The sequence below is a fragment of the Chiloscyllium punctatum genome, chromosome 25 (genome assembly GCF_047496795.1).
Source record: "Chiloscyllium punctatum isolate Juve2018m chromosome 25, sChiPun1.3, whole genome shotgun sequence".
Classification (NCBI taxonomy): Eukaryota; Metazoa; Chordata; class Chondrichthyes; order Orectolobiformes; family Hemiscylliidae; genus Chiloscyllium; species Chiloscyllium punctatum.
Genome location: NC_092763.1, coordinates 31,435,898 through 31,453,792, shown reverse-complemented (window position 1 = coordinate 31,453,792; position 17,895 = coordinate 31,435,898). Strand labels below are relative to the sequence as shown.

The 17,895-nt window shown below is 38.3% G+C and overlaps 1 protein-coding gene across 2 annotated transcripts in view; it reads right to left on the bottom strand.

Moving 5' to 3' along the window:
* Positions 1-5,122: 5,122 nt before the first annotated feature.
* Positions 5,123-17,895, bottom strand: part of pof1b (POF1B actin binding protein) — an 82,254-nt gene continuing 69,481 nt past the window's right edge. For both annotated transcript variants that reach the window (XM_072594917.1, XM_072594918.1), the window contains exons 13-16: positions 13,134-13,256; positions 10,696-10,766; positions 6,855-6,963; positions 5,123-6,659 (exon numbers count right to left, since the gene is read on the bottom strand). In XM_072594917.1, coding sequence (XP_072451018.1) covers positions 6,861-6,963; positions 10,696-10,766; positions 13,134-13,256 — 297 coding nt within the window. In that variant the 3' untranslated portion in view covers positions 5,123-6,659; positions 6,855-6,860. The remainder of the gene's footprint in view (positions 6,660-6,854; positions 6,964-10,695; positions 10,767-13,133; positions 13,257-17,895) is intronic.

The following is a 17,895-nucleotide window of genomic DNA, read 5'->3' as shown; positions in this document are numbered from 1 at the left end:
TGCAAGTTAAGACAGTTCCTTGAATCACAGCAGGTCAGGCAGCATCCGAGGAGCAGGAGAATTGACATTTCAGGAATTCCTCATGAAGAGCTTAATGCCTGAAACGTCGATTCTCCTGCACCTCAGATGCTACCTGACCTGTTGTGCTTCTCCAGCACCACATTCTCGACTCTGATCTCCAGCATCTGCAGTCCTCACTTTCTCCTAGTTCCTTTAATCACCCATGCTTCAGTTTTGGTTGCTTATGTGGTATTTCAACAAATGTTCTTGAATCCATATGTATATTTATTGCACTATTTTCATCAATCCTCTTTCTTCTCTCAAGATTTAGTTGTTAGTTAGATTTGATTTGCTTTTAAGAAGCTTTTACTGGAAGTCCCTTAATAACCAATGCTTCTCTGGGTGTGACGAAATTAACTTGTTCTTCACAATGATCTCTTGAAATTATACCACTTCTAATGTTAGATTATCTGGTCAAGTTACCAAGTTTATCGCTCTCCACCTTTTTTGAATAGAGTTTTGGATCTCCTGCCCTCTGGCTCCATTCCCAAACACAAAATAACATTTAAAGATTGTGTCAGAGTTTATGTTTTCTTCACTTAACTTCTCCCAGCAACCATCTGGAATAGGTAACTGTTAGCTTTGAATTATGCCACCTTATTTAGTACTTCCTTTCATTTTTTTTCCGATTCAGTATCTCATCTCTCCTTCCCCAGCTACATTAACTTCAGTTTCTCTTTTGTGAAGACAAATGCAAGGTACTCAGTTAGTACCTCAGGCATACCGTCTGGCTCTATAAAAGGTTTTCTTTTTACCTCTGGTCATTCTTTTTAACTATCAGTTTACTTTTTATGGTTCATAAAATATTTGGTTTCCCCTTTTGTTAACAGCTAATCTTTTCTCATTGGCTTTGTTGATCCTTTCTCAGTTAGCCCACTGAACACATTATTTTGAACTAAACATTTGTCATAAACCCCTTTTTCTTTGTTATCCAGGGGGCTGCACTATTCGATCACCTTTCTTCTTAATGGGAATTTTCTTGTCTTGTCCCTGAATTATCTCCAACTTTGAAGCCTGTTGCTCACTTACTGTTTTCCTAGCCATTGATTTATTTCCCATTCATCGGTGCTCCATAAAACCTTTTTGAATGTTTTTCCAGTTTATCTCCATCTCTGAAAAATTGTGGGTCTTAATACCAACTATGACCAAGAAGTTTAGGTTGTAAATGCGTAAATAATTGTTCTTTCTCAGGACAGCATCAGAAATAAAAAGCTTCTATCATTCAGAATTTTAAAAAAACAATTCAGAGGTAGATCTTGGTGAACCACACAATATTCCATTCTTGTTTGTGCTGCATTTTTTGAATTGAAATATAATATTTCTATTAATACGTATCATTCTCCTCAATTTCCTATCAATAAGAATAAGAGTGCAATTTCTTTCTTGGTCATAGACGTCATTCTCTTGTAATTAAAATAATACAAGCTCAGAGCTTTTTTATATGTCAAAATGATCATTTAGAGACACACCCATAGCAGGAGTAGGACTATTAAGTTTTGCATTCCCACACTGCAAGCTCATGTAACAGTATTAAAATACAATCTTTGGATTATCACAAAATGATTATTACCATTAAATAATCTTATTTATTTTCCTCTTGTAACAAGTTTGATTTTATTATGTGCTGTGTAAGTATTTTCAAGGGGAAACTATAATGATTAAAGGTTGGTAATTTTACACTGGGTGTGTTGCTGGGTGATTGTAACACTAGATTTTACATTCGTGATACATGAAGAGTGAAAAACAAATTGCCTGGAGGTCATAAGATGTCATAGTTTGTTTATAAAGTAACACTTGGAAAACCAGTAGTGCATGTTTTCTGAGGATTTTTGTAAAATATCTACATTGGGTGGAGTATGTGAAATATTTTTCATAATGAATATATTCAAATCCTAAGGCAGGTTAATTTAATTTAGCTGAACTTTGTTTACAATTGAGCAAGATTATGATGGTAGAAGAAATAATGTAATTTTATAGTGGATAACACAATTACAATAAAAAGCACTGTAAGCTTTCGTGTGTGGTATAGATACACGTGGATATCTCTGAAATTATTTCTCATGCAAAATCATATCCCACAGCTTTACAAATATTGTGCATGGGATATATCTCAGCTCTCCGTAAGAAATCCACAATGCTAGGATGAGCAAATTAAAAATGCTGCTTTCAATTTGACGTAATTTTGCTTAACAAACCATTTGTTATTATAATACAAATTTTGTTATATTTTAGAACACTTTCCTCTGAATTCCTTACTCCAGGTAAGACCTCAATGTGATTATGAATGCATTGAAGCAGCACCTAGGTTTGTTTGATAGCCTGGTGGACTGGCTTTCCGAAGATGCCTTGCTCTATTTAGATTTGAAGCACCAATTCCACTGGGTGGCCAAATGAGATGAAAAGATACAATCTTTGGAGGAAAATCTCTCTTCCATATTTGTTTCTTTTAATCTTGAAATGTTGTTTCAAAGCATTGTTATAAGTATTAGAATCATAGAATCCCTACAGTGCAGATAGAGGCCATAATCCTGCGAGAAGAAAAAAAATGAACAGGGTATTCGATCAGAATTGTTCCAGTGGAGAATGCTGCAAAACATATGACCCTAATCAATGAGAAAGGTATCTGTGAAATATCAGTGATTCTAAATCAGAAGAAAACAAAGGTTATAACTATAAATTGTAATCACATTGAGGTCTTGTCTGGGGTAAGGTATGCAGAAGAAAGTGTTCTAAAGTATAACAAAACTTGTGATAGAGTGTTTGTTTGACTATTCTGACTCCCTTCTTTTCTCAACTGTACCAGGCTCAGATTGATCTCTTTCCTCACTATCTCCCTGGTCTCGCCCCTCAACTTTCCAAGTTTAAATCCTCCCGAGCAGCTCTAGCAAATCTCCCTGCCAGTAGAAGCTGTTTCCATTCATCAATCGATCAATAATGAGAGGGCATAGATTTAAAGTAGGAGAAAGTAAGCACTGCATATGCTGGAGATCAGAGTCAAAAAGTGTGGCACTGGAAAAGCACAGTACGTCAGGCAGCATCCGAGGAGCAGGAGAGTTGACGTTTCAGGCGTAAACCCTTCGTCAGGAATATTGCCCGAAACATCGACTCTCCTGCTCCTCGGCTGCTGCCTGACCTGCAGTAAATCTATGCTGACAGATTTAAAGTGACTTGCAAAAAGGCAAATGTGATGAGAGAAGCTATTTTAATACAATGGGTGATTCAGATCTGGGATGTACTCTTTAGAATTTGGTGGAAGCGGGTTAACATTTAAGAGGGATAATTATTTAAAGAGAGATAACATGCAGAGTTATGGGAAGAAAGTGGGGGAATGACATTAAGTCATAATGCTTGGACATCTGGTGTAGATATGATGGGCCAAATGGCTGCCTTCTGCACTGTAACAATTTTGCAAGATGAATGCATTTGAGACACCTAATTCACAATACAAGGCAGATGTGTCAATGGTTCCCCTATCTTTACCACTATCATTGTAAAACTTTGTAGTCAACCTTATTGTTAGCCTAAGACATCAACTAAGAAAGATTCTCAGAAATTTTTTTTAAAAAAAGCTTGTACACTTTTACTAACAATAGACTGGGTATTAGAATGAAGTAGAAATGCAATGATCATAATGAATGGTGGTGCTGGTTCGAAGGGCAGAAAGGCCTACTCCTGTACCTATTGTCTATTGACCTCAACTTGTAGCTGTCAGTCATGTATGACTGTCAAATTTTATTTCATTCTACTCTTACAAATGTCCTAATAGTCCACCAAAACCAGCTGTTACTGTTAAACCTTAAAAAAATAAATCCCTTTGAAGGGTCATCATAACTCTCTTTCAGGAGGTCTGACTGACATAGGATGAAGTAAGTAAAGAAGAAACCAACAAAAAAAAAACAGCGGTTGGAGCTGACAAGTCCCAGCTCAGGAGCCCTTCTTTGTCGCCATCTTGACGACCTTTTTAAAGATTTCCAAATCCTCCTGACTTGGCAAAAACGAATCCATTAAGCTCCCTCACTCCATAGATTCTACCATGTTCAACATTTTTGTTTTTACATTAATATTTAATTCTCTACCACGTCTTCACCAGGAATTCCCACCTTTGAAGAAGTTATGCTTTTCCTTCTGAAATTTACATTTGCTTCTTTTACCTTTGTTCATCTTTATTGCTTTCAACCTTCTTTCTTGTGTTAGATCAGATATCCAGCAGACCTCCAGCCAAGTCTCTTTCTTCAGCAACTGGCTCCAGCCGTGAGCGAATCACATGGATTTCAGTTTCACATCACCCACAATTACAGGTATTTAATTTGGGACTAAGGTGAGATTTTCTTTTGCTCAAATGATGTCAGAATAATCTACCCGCGAGTGTTGTGGATTGTGGGTACTCCATACGTGAAGTATTTAAGAATAAGAAATCTTTGTGAATTGAGGGATTTGGGGGGAGGTGAGAAAGTGTAAGTGAAGTAGGCTTGTAAGGGTCATGCACAAGAGATGGGAGCAGGATGAGACTGTTTGTCCAGGCAAGTTACTGTGCTTTGGAGCATTGCATTTGTCCATCCTAAGATTCACAGACATGCTCTTAGCCATCCCTTCACCAACACCATCCTCATTGGTCTCATTTACACTTCAAAACAAAGTTATTTTCTTTGTCAAGAATCTTGAGCATCAACATCTTCTAAAAAGTCATATTGGACTCAAAAGCATTAATTCCACTTCTCTGTCTACAGATGCTGCCAGACTTGCTGAGTTTCTCTAACATCTTCAGTTTCCCAATATCCACACTGTATGTTGCTTTTATTTACAGAGATAAGAATAGATAAAATATAGCAATGTGCTGCAGCAGCCAGCCTAGGTTAATTTTGCAGTACAGCAACTATTCAGATGTGATATTGAAAACAACAAATGCTGGAGATGACAGCAGGTCAGACAGCATCCATGGAGAGACAGCAAGCTAACGTTTTGAGTCTAGATAACTTTTCATCAGAGGTGCGAACATCATATGATATCCACACTCAAATTAAAACTAAAACGTTACAGAAGAAATAATGAATGAGTCAAAAGGCAGTTTTTGTATCTAACATTTTATTTTTATTTATGGGATTCCACAAATACATTCCTACTGTAGTTTTTGTTACCTGGTCGGGCAATTCAGAAAAGCCTTCAAACGCACATAGAAACTCACTCATTTGTATCAATTCGAAACAGCATTTTACTTCTCAATTAATAAATTGTACAGCATTCTAAGAGGGAATACTGAGTTATATTTATAGAGTTTGCTAATGGACCTCTGTTGTATATTGCTCAGATATTCAGTCTGAATGTCCTCCTGGAGTTGGAACTCATACATGTTTCATCCCCCATTAATAGTAAAGTAACAGTCTAATATTTCAAAGATATGTTTTGCACTCAAAGTAAATCTATAATTAAGAGTAGACTGCATGCAGAAAATAACTTCAGCAATGTAAGAATAAAAAAGTCCACTGTACACTTCATGAACCTAAGAATAAAACTGAACATAAAATTTCAATCATATCGGTTTCACTGTTTACAAATAAACAACCAAGGCGATTTGACAAATTACTGGTCTGTTAATCTGAAACCATCCTGGTTTTTGAATATTAAGATATATGATTTTTCAAAGAGCATTGTTCAGTCCATGACTGGCATAAAATTGATTGCTTAAATATAAATAGAACTTAATCTTCTGAATACTTTTTCTTTGGGTCACCAATAAATTCTATACAGTTTTTAAAATCTAATTCTAAGATCACTAGCCTCAGTCACATACAACAATCCTCAATGAGAATTCTTAATCAAAACTGCCATAATTCTCAACTATTTTGAATAGTCATCACATTTTCAAAACAGAAACTCATCCATTTTTATAAAGTACTTGATCAATCATTGCCAATACTTCTGTCCTCTGGCAAACTTTTACACAATTGTTCTGAATTCCACTAAAAAGGATTAATCACAAATTGTAAAACAAAACTGCTGTGTGCATACTACTTCCAAATCTAAATTTTTGACTGAGTCATATTTTGGTTGAATGCACCTCCCATACACTTAAAAGAAAAGTAACTGACAAAAATTGCTACAATTCAGAAACTGAAGCAGCTTTTAAATCTAACTTTTTTAAATGGAAAAAGGGCATGTGCGTATGCCTTGCACACAGGAGAATGGAGGTCACATTCTTTATTATGATGTCTATTGCTCAATGATGATTGCATGTGGTAGCAGCTCAATTTTGGAGAACAGTGTTCTAATTCATACCCTACTGTACCGTTTCTTATTACAGTTTACTTAAGTTTTACACCATACACCAAATTCATAGTAGAGTTAAATATGAAATCTTACTTGCGTGCGAGCTAAAACATTACACCCTCACACCCAAAACTTCGAATAGTTTTAAGAGCGGTAAAAGTAGGCGGTTAACTAACAGACCCTTAAAAATACAATCAGCATTTTTCAATGATTTAAAAAACTTTTAATCACAAGAGAGACCATCATAGAATAGCAACGTTGAGTAATTTCTGTATCAAAATGGTAAACACTGCTGTGAAGTATTTAATATGTCTTCAATTCCATGAAATGAATTCCTGTTGTGAAAACAAAAACAAAGTCTGGTGAATGTCAATACTGCAGAACCTTTATACTGTATTCCAAATATAAATAAATTTGTATTTAAGCATTTAAGTTTATATGTTTATACATTTTATTCTTTCAAAGAAAGAAGCAACATACTGACGGCGTGTGGGTTTATGAGACAATTGAAGAGAATATATTTAACTTACCTAGTTTTACAGTTTCCGACCCTTTTCAATGAAAACAGTCTGCAATTCTCTACCAGGTGAAGTAAGTTTAGAATCCTTCAAAAGGCCAAGTATTGGATAGTCAAGATACCTATATTGGGGAAATAAAAAGGTAAGAATTATTCTTCACAAACCTGACTGCATATTACATCTCGCATGAAACAAACCACGGGAAAAGTTGTAAAATGTATATTTTCAGTTTTAAATTTCTTGCAACCCTTGTTGGATTTTGTTTTTTTTTAAGATCGATAATGGCAACTGTAACTTTGCATTTTTTTAAAAAATTTAACTGTTAGAAATATGCAGCCAGATTATTGTAGACACAAAGTACAATATGATGAGGCACCAAATTATCCTAAAACAACAGAGCTACTCCATACAGGATTTTGATCTCAGAGTAAGATCTGAACAAAGTTGAGACAACAGAACATGATTATGTACTTGTTCAAAGCCACGGCTACCATTTCTGTTACAGACGTTTTGTATTCCCATTGTGTGCTTGTACTCCCATAGTTTAATTGCTCCTCATATTTATTGAGATGAATGACAGGAAATAATGTAAAAAGAAATTTGTCTGCATAGTACCAATCCTGCATAGTCCACCCAGTTTTCACTGTCATATTCAAAAGGGTATTGGATGATTATTTGGATAGAAGTAACATGCGAGGGGGGGGGAAGAGAAGAGAGCAAAAGACAGGAAATTGGCACTAGCTAATTATGCTAATTTGACATGTTTGTGCCAAAAGATATACTTCTGGATTGTAATACTGTGATTTTATGACAATAGACTCTGGTGAACGATTGTGTGTACACAGATGTAGAAAATAGATGTCCAACAAACTTAATAAATCTTAAGTTATTTACATGCCACAGAAATAGCTCTCTCTCTCTCCTTTTCTGGTTCCCAAACATGTGTATCTATTGACATGAATAAGATAATTTCATCAAGCTATTAACAGGTTAAGGATAGACTTGTGGGCCTAGGCCTTTCTGTAAGTCTACTGGATCTGATCTGAACACTTAAAAGGGCAGTCGAGGAAGTGAAGAAACATTGTAATGAAAGAGCCCCTTCGGGGGATATATGCTAATTTTGGTAGAAGTGATTATTACCATGAAATACAGAAATCAAATCTCCTTTTCCATCCCCAATCTGGGATTAATAATCTATCTTCAGTTGCCTCAATGTCTACTTAATTAGATTATATATTGCGTTTGAACTATTACACTAGTGTTTCACAATAAATCACTTACAATTGTTTGCATCTCCAGCTCTTCAGTAACCTGGGTAATCTGTGACTCCTGATCCAATCTTACAGGTATTACTTATAGTAGTATGGCTAAGTAAATGTATATTCTACCCTATGCTGGTTAGAAAGGATGCATATGTGTCTCACAAACTTGATGGAGTCTTTTTGAGCAAGTGACCAAAAGGATGGAGTGCAGAGCAGTAGACATTGTCTACATGGACTTAATTAGTCTTTGACAAAGTCCCACATGGTAGACTGATTAGTAAAATTAGATCACATGGGATTTGGGGAGAGCTTGCCAATTGGATACAAAATTGGCTTGACAATAGGAGACAGAGTAGTGGTGGAGGTTTTTTTTGGACTGGAGGTCTATGACCAGTGGTGTTCTGGAGGGATTAATGCTGGGTGCGTTCTTGTTATCTAAGATTACAAAGACATCTTAATCAATTGAGCCAACAGGTTTAAGACCGGCAGATGGAGTTTAATTTGTATATATGCATTTGGTAAAATGAACAAAGGCAGAACTTATACAGTTAATAGTAGGCTCTGGGTAGTGTTGTTGAACAGAGACCTGGGGGTTCAGGTACATAGTTCTTTGAAAGTTGTGTTGCAGATAGACAGGGTGGTTAAGAAGATATTTAGCATGCTTGCCTTCATTGCTCAGGTCATTGAGTAAATGAGTTGGGATGTACTGTTGGAATTGTACAAGATATTGATAAGGCCATTTTTGGAATATGGTGTACAGTTCTGGTTGCCCTGCCATAGGAAGTACATTATTAAAAGGGTTCAGAAAAGACTTACAAGCATGTTACCAGGACTGGAAGGTTTGAGTTACAAGGAGAGGCTAGGACTTTTTTTTCCACTGGAGTGTACGAGATTGAAGGGTGATCTTAGAGCTTTATAAAATAATGAGGGGCATACATAAGGTTAATTGCAAGTTTCTTTTCTCTGGAGTGGGGGTATTCAAAACTAGGAGGCTTTTTTTTAAGGTGAGGAGAAAGATTTAAAAAGGGACCTGAAGGGCGACTTTTTCACACACACGGTGGTTCATATGTGGAATGAACTGGCAAGAAAGTGGTGGATGCAGCTACTGTTACAACATTTAAAAGAGATTTGGACAGGTACATGAATAGGAAAGTTTTTAGATGGATATGGGCCAAATGCAGGCCAGTGGGATTAATATAGTTTGAGAAACTTGCTTGGCATGGACAAGTTGGACTGAAGGGTCTGTTTCCATGCAGTATGACACTAACTCTACTAAATTCAATAGAAAGGGATATTAGATTGAAAAAAAGGTGTGCTGTTGAGTTCAAACCAAAACATAAACCCTGAGGTGAAACCACCTTTTCCTCTTCCCTGCATCATATGGCAACAATTTTACACATGTCCTTAACATAACATAAATTTAAGGAGTTAACATAAGTATTAATGTAAGGAAATATTGGGACATTTGGCAAAAGCTTTGTTTTTTTTTAAATTCACTCATGGGATTACCCTCAAAGATTGTGGTGATCTACCTCCTTGGAGTGTATGTCATCACAATGCTGTTATGGTAGGGTTCCAGGATTTTGACCCAGCAACGATGAAGGATTAATAATATAATTCCAAGTCAGGATAATCTGTGACTTGGAAGGTAACTTTAAGATGGTGGTGCTCTGACACATCTATTGCCCTTGTCCTTCTGGGTAGTTGGTAGAAGTCACTGGTTTGGTTGTTGCTGATGGAGCTGTGCTGCAATACTGCAGATAGTACACAATGCCATGTTTATTGGTGGTGAAGATAATAAATGTGGAAGGTGATGGACATGATATCAAGCTTCTTGAGTATTGTTAGAGCAGAAGTCATCCAGAAAAGGGGAAATGTATTCATCAGAGCTGGCTTGGGTCTTGTAGATTGTGGATAAGTTTTGGGGAGGCAAGAGGTGAGTTGATTGTCAACAATTCTGGTCTCTTGTTATCACCGTATTTAAAGCTGGACCAGTTCAGTTACTGGTTAATGGTAGTTTCAGGATATTAATAATAATGTCAATGGGAATCAGTGGTAGCAATGCTAGTGAATGCTTTGAGGGTTCTACGCTTTAGGGAGTTCTTCAGAGCAACCTCCAATTTCGTGGGCAGCTGCCTCAGTTTCTATGGCAACCCCCATCTATACTGGAATAACAACTGCATGGTCATCAGAAAATCCAAGCCAATCTGATCACAACTCAGCATCCATACTACTGATGGACAGGGAGTTGGAATGCTTAGGCAATCATGTCCATCACTGAAATTGTGTGTGTGTAAGCAACAATGGTGGGTTCATTGCACATCAGCAAAACAGCCTCATTTATACAATACCTCATGGGTTTTCATTTGACATCTTTTTCATTAATTTCATTGTGACAATGTCTCTCTTTTTTAATTGCTCAAACATCATATTCATGTCATCCACAGGGACCAAATTAATATAAATTTATATATTCAAATCTATTCTGTCAAAACCATTTGAACTGATTTTCCTGTCTGCAATCTATTTGTCTGTCAATGACATACCAGTAATACCTGTACTTTCTAAATAATGTTAATCAAATGAATTACCGCTTCGTTATGATTGTGTGTGTCACATTCTTGTCTGGCTCACGTGATAGAGATTTCAGTCTCATGATTTCCTGATAAAGAGATTGAAAGAGTTAAAAGTTTTCCAATTTGGTCTGAGATCTCATAAGCATGATTACTTATAGTCAAGTTCTCTTACAATGTGCTCTCGATGTTCAAAAATTCAGGAAGTCCCAAATGAGTCTTGTTGGCAGCTACCTATTAATAAGATCCCCTTCGAAAGAAATGCTCTTCTGGAGTTCCTGGCATTTGTTTCCATTCCAAATTGAGAGTCTCACATCTTAATTTTGTTTCAAACAAGCAACCCTTAACCTGGATAACATTTTGATTTGGGCTGAAAAAGTAGTAATAATATTTGCACTTCTTTACTAACTGAGTAATTACCATTGCTAATGTGAGAAGTCCAGACATCTTCCATAACCAGCACGTTACTGACATCAACATCTTGTGTATCAGCTTAACTGAACTTTCTACATCCCCACCACAGCAGCAAGAAGGCTAAAGGCTTGGCACTGCTTTTAAAAAGGAAGTTTGTGTATTTTTAAAAAAAGACTGTGTCTGGCATGGGAGTATTCCCAATGATTATTGATTTAGAATAGCCACTATTGATTAAAATTCCTTGTGGAATTCTTGCCAGACCAATTCCTTCTTTAATCTGATTCTGGCTAATTAAATAAACTTTGAAAATTTCTGACACTAATCCTTTTATCTATTTTGCATAACGTTTCTTTTTATAAATTTTAATACCATTTAATCCTTTTCCATTCTTAGCTGCTGAATGCTGTCTGAAATTACACCTTCAGCCTGTAGTTGGTGCTAATTCATAAATTAGCATGGTCATGTTATACCAAAGTATCAGACATAGCCCAGAACAAGTTGCTTTCTAAAAGGTTGGCAGTCCTTGCCTTTTCTACTACTGCATTCAGCTTCTGTACAATGAAGCATGCAAGAGTTTGTGTTACCATGCCCCTAAAAATCATAAATTCCCCAATGTTAACAGGTTGCCAAGTTACCTGCCTACTAAGATTATTCATCAAATGACATCAGAAATTCTTTCAGCCCTCTACCACAGAGCCTCATACCTAGCAATTCTATCATTATTCTCTTTATAACAAATCTTTTATTTGATCTTAGCACCAAATCTGGATCTTAAATCAGTATTTCCTTTTCAAGTGGAGGTTGTAACAAGTAAGTTTTAAATATCCATCTATTTATTAAAATACTGTTGGTACTATCAATTCGAGCTGTTGTCTTTAATACTCACTATCTTAACAGCATACAGATGCTAGGGTGGAAAGGAATTTTGGACCTAGACATCTCCATGTGGCCAAGTGAAGGAGGATCACAGTGACCTGCGTGCAGCTCAGGGCATTACCAAGTGTGAATGAACCAAGAAAAAAAAACTAATTTACAAAATTGGACAGGCAAAGGCTCAAATAAAATTTTGATTTATATATAGGGCAGCATGGTGGCACAGTGGTTAGCACTGTTGCCTCACAGCGCCAGTTCAATTCCCGTCTCAGGTGACTGTGTGGAGTTTGCACATTCTCCCCGTGTCTGCGTGGGTTTCCTCCAGGTGCTCCGGTTTCCTCACAGTACAAAAATATTCAGGTTAAGTGAATTGGCCATGCTAAAATTGCCCGTAGTGTTAGGTGCAGGGGTAAATGTAGGGTCTGGGTGGGTTGCTCATCGGATGGTCCATGCGGATTTGTTGGGCCGAAGTGCCTGTTTCCACACTAAGTAATCTAATCTAATCATTAAAAAAAAACCTGATGTTCAGGACAGAATTTTTCCTGAGATTCTCCTTAACTCCTGTCAGGACCCCATTCCAGAGAAGGGCATGAACAGTTGGTTACATCATTTTGGCAGACTTGCTCCTAACCTTTCACCAAAATAATGAGTAAAGTCAAGAAAACACAAAAGTTGTATCCCATTAAAATATCTCTTTGGAAGCTGGTGAGGAAATCCAGTACTGGAGTGCTTAAGTCTCCTATGAAGCAGGAACAAAACAGGGTAAATCACAACAGATATACTTGCACTAGCACTGAATGTTTTGTAATCCAATCCAGGTACAGAAAGAGAGATCCAACCCAGTGGTTCCAAATAAACTGTCACACTACAGTGGCAATGGCATAAAGTATTGGTGGAAATTGGATAGAATATCAGCAAGATGATGCCTGTATATTTGACAGTACTTCGTTGGCAGTCAATTGTCAAGCAATCTATGCTCAACTGGTAAGTCTAACTTGTGACTGTGCTCTGGAACTATGTGGAGGAACCACAGAGACACCCACTCCCACACTGCACCCAATAGAACAATACTGCGCTGATCAGTCCACAGCTGACTCTGTACTGAATTCATTCTTCATTCAGCTTGACACTGCCATTGAAATCAAACAGAAGCCACATGATTTACTCACCTCACTCTTTTGTCTAATAATGGCATCCTTCTCACTTAATCTGTTATTGTATTCGGCCAATTTATTTTTCAAGGTGCGATCTTGTCCTGAGGATATTTCATGTTTCATACTGCTGATTTGTGACTAAAAGAAACAAATAATTTATACTTTTTAAAACAGTCCAATTCACAGCTCATAGCCAAACAACGACTTGCTCCCACACTGAACAAACTGGTTTAGACAAATAATTGTTAACTAGGTTTCACACTGAAATATCTTGTGATGCTTTTCTGAGGTCTAATCAAAACAGTAGTTGTCTCACTGAAGAAATAGTGTTAGCTGGGTTGACTTAGTTTTGGTTAAATAAGTGGATCTGAAAGGAGGGCAGGGATTGCATATGTTTTGCTGGTTTATTCTAAGGTATAGATCCAGGTTGTAGAAGATGATAGTGGAATGCAGATAAGGGTGACACACAAGTGTCCCAATGCAAAGGAATTCAGAGTTTTATTTTGGTTGGGGGAGGTGGGGGGTGGTGGGAGCCCGAGACGAAGAGGAAGAAGGTGCTGATGGGGGTTGGAGGACAGGTTTGAAAACATAGGTAAAGCAGAAGCCATTACTAAATTGAAATGTGTAACGAGAAATTTTAACTTGAGGCATTTCAGGACAAAGAGCAGTGATAACACAGGGATAACAGGTGGTTAGATCTTGGTGTTTTGTGTGGGAGTTTGCAAGGACAGAGGGGTCCAATGTGGGATTTTTGGGGATGGGATTAATATTGGTAGCTCTGAACTAAAGGATGTAATACTTGAGAAAAAGAAGATATATCAGAAAGCATGGTAGCCAGTAGGATAGGCTAGATTTTAGTTTGCAAAAAATGAATATTAAATGTATGTTTTCTAAAACCAAATAAAAATCATTACAATCGGAATAAGTCAGGTTGGGGAGAAAAGCACTTCATTTGCAAATTCAGTAGAGGACAAAACCTCAAACCGGTCCAGAGCAAATCAGGCTAGAAGATGGGTTTCATTGAGACAATCAACAGGATTTCATGGAGTGCCATCGTCCTTGACCCAACAGGCAAGAATAGTTTACAGGGTGAAGGAACCCACCCAAGTGCCTGGTAAGTGCTCCACAGGAACTTAAAGTCAGCAACATTAACATTATTGAGTTGAGGGGTGATTTCCATCTCTTCAGAAATAGGAAGTTCCACTTCAAAGGGCTGCTGGCCAGTCAGAAGCGACAACTCTCCAGTACTAGTACTACCAGTGAGAGGGGCAGCAGCTGTTGTGATGACCTTAAGGAGACCAGCACTGCTGGATTTTGAATGGCATGTAAATCTCGATGGAAGTGGATGATACAGGTTGGGGCTGAGATACAAAGGCCATAATGGGAGGGTAACCTGAGACAGCTGGATCCTCCAATGGCCCTAAAGTGTCTGTAAAGGTGGGCCCCCTCTCCACACCCATCAACAATGTCACAAGAAATTCTGACTGGTTGGACTCTTGGTATGAGCTTCTTCTGCCATTGGTTAAATTATAAGGAAGGCAGGGTGAAGCTTTTTAATGAACATTAATCTGTTAACCAGTAGGTGGGACAATGCTTCCTGCATTGCTGGTGAAAATAAATGCTGCAGGGGCAGAATGGACATGCAGGAAGGTAGCAGTAAGGATAAATGAAGGTACACAATGTTCTTAGGTAGCAATATTAAACAAATATATAGGTTTTTTTTCAGAAGCTTGTAAGTTCAGTCACTAAATCAGAAATATATCGAGTAAAATTAACAGATCAGATATGAGAGTATGGAATGACAGTGCACAGGAGAGATGAATGGTGTGTACAGAATTTGCTTAATCATTGAAAATCAATATAATTTATATTCATCACACGCAATTACTTTTAAAATGAATCAGCTAAAAGTTGAATCAGTCCAGGCTTGCCCTGGCAGCTACAGTGAACAGCATGCAAAATGGGACAGAATCCTAACATAAGCAAAAAGAGCTATTCAAAATTAGTCATAGAAACAGGAATAAACCACTTAGGGATTGAGGCCAATTTGCCATTGACTGGCTTATCTGTATCCTAATTCCATTTGCTTACATTATTTTCACAACCTGTTACGCCCTTGTCTAGAAGATGTCTACCTAAGTCGTCTTTTAATTGAGCTAGCATTTTACTACTTTTTGAGGGACCTAAAGATCTAAACTTCTCCCATCCTTTTCGTGGAGAGGTGTTCCTAATCTCTTGGCTGCAGGGCCTAGCTCTTGATTTTTATGTTGAGGGCTTTAGGTTTTGTTACCATAATGCATCTTGCTTCAGGTTCTACTCTGCATATTGAAGAGATGACTATTCTTCCTGCTGCTAGTTTGTGGCCTATAATTGTTTCCCCTCATCTTTGAAGGCTTGCTGCAAAATCTCTTGTTTGCATTTATTTATTTAGATTTACACCATACAGCACCTGGCAATGGCTGTCAGTGACCGCTTTAAAGCTGGCCTGGTCTGGGACCACACAGAATGAATAAATCTGGTGAATAGCTACAGCACCAGTAGTTCTTTGTGCAGATCTGTAATGTGGAGCTAGAAGAGATTGGTGAGGTGCTAAATGAATACTGTGTGTCAGTATTCACCAAAGACAATGAATTGGTGGAGGATGATTTCAGGGAAGGGAGTATCAGATTTCTATGTCAAGTTGCTATTAAAAAGGAAGAGGTGTTGTGTGTCATAAAAAGTATTAACTTAGATAAGTCCCTAAGTCCTGATGGGACCTTTCCCAGAATATTGAAGGAGGCAAAGAAACAAATTGCTGGAGCATTAAAAGACATCTTTGTATCCTTTGGCTACAAGTGAGATCCCAGAGGATTGGAGAATAGTCAATATTGTCCTATGTTTAAGATGGGTAGCAGGCATAATCCAGGAAATTACCAGCCTGTGAGCCTCATGTTGGTGGTAGGGAACTTATTCGAAAAGATTATCAGGGACAAGATCTATATGCATTTGGAAGCAAATGGACTTATTCGCAATAGACAGCATGGTTGTGTGTGGGTGGGGTGAGGTTGTGCCTCACTAACTTGATTGCGTTTCTTTGAGGAGGTGGCAAAGTCTTGACAAGGTCCCTCATGGCAGACTGGTACAAAAGCTGAAGTCACATGGTTTTAGGGGTGAGCTGGCAAGATGCGTACAGAACGGGCTTAGTCACACGACACACATGTAGCAGTGGAAGGATGCTTTTTGGAATGGAGGACTGTGACTAGTAGTGTTCCACAGGGATCATTTCTGGGATCTCTGCTGTTCATGGTCGACATAAATGATTTGGATGAAAATGATTTGTGGATGATACAAAGATTGGTGCAGTTGCAGATGATGAGGGGGATTGTCAGAGGATACAGCAGAAAAATGGCTTGTAGATTTTAATCCAGACAAATATGAGGTGATACATTTTGGAAGGTGAAGCACAGTTGGAAATTATACTTTGAATAGCAGAACCATTCGAAGTATTGATATGCAGAGAGATCTGGTGTACAGGTCCACCGGTCACTGAAGGCAGCAGCACAGGTAGATAAGGTAGTTAGAAAAGATTTATGGCATGCTTACCTTCAGTGGAAGGGGCATTGAGTATAAGGGTAAGCAAGTTATGCTGTAGCTCTATAGGACTTTAGTTAGGCCTCACTTGGAATATTGTATACAGTTCTGGTCACCACATTACCCGAAGGATGTGGATGCTTTGGAGAGGGTATGGAGAAAGGTTTACCAGGATGTTGCCTGGTATGGGGAATTTCAGCTATGAAGAAAGGTTGGACAGACTGCATTTGTTTTCACTGGAAAGCAGGAGCTTGAGGGATGCCCTGATAGGAGTTTGTAAGATTGTGAATGCAAGGGTAGAGTGGAAAAATTTAGGCTTTTTCCCCAGGGTCAACTACTGGGGGACATATGTTCAAGGGGTGGGAGTGGGGGTCTAATTGTGAAGCACGTTCATCATTTAAAAGGGTGGTAAATTGAAAAGATGGTGCTGGAAAAGCACAGCAGGAGAATCAATGTTCTGGGCATAAGTCGTTCATCAGGACTTCACTGTAGGGATTCCTGATGAAGGGTTTATGCCCGAAACATCTCCTGCTGCTTGGATGCTGCCTGACCTGCTGTGGCTTTCCAGCACCACATTCTGGACTCTTATCTCCAGCATCTGCAGTCCTCACTTTCTCCCAAAGGGTAGTGAGTGCCTAGAATGCTCTGTTACAAGGTGGTGGTGGAAGCAGATAACAGCAGCATTCAAGAAACACTTCGATGAATGCATGTAAAGGAAGAGAATTGGGAGGGATACGGATCCTGTAAGTGAAGACAGTTTTAGTACAGAACGGCAAAATGTGTTGCCATGGGCTTGGAGAGCCGAAGAGCCTGTTTCTGTGCTGTATCGTTCTTTAATCTTTCAATTAGAGTACAGGGCAGTATGGTGGTTCAGTGGTTAGCACTGCTGCCTCATAGTGCCAGGGACCCAGATTTGATTCCAGCCTTGGTTAACCATCTGTGTTGAGTTTGCACATTCTCCCTCTATCTGTGTGGGTTTCCTCTGAGTACTCCGGTTTCCTCCCAGGGTCAAAGATGTGCAGGCTAGGTAAATTGGCCATGCAAAAATGTCCATAGTGTGGAAGTTAGATTAGGTGCACTAGTCAAGGGAAAATGTAAAGTGATAAGGTTGGGGAATAGGTCTGGGTGGGTTACTCTTCAGAGGGTCAGTGTGGACTTATTGGGCCTAATGGCCCGTTTAGACACTGTTGGGATTCCATGATATTGT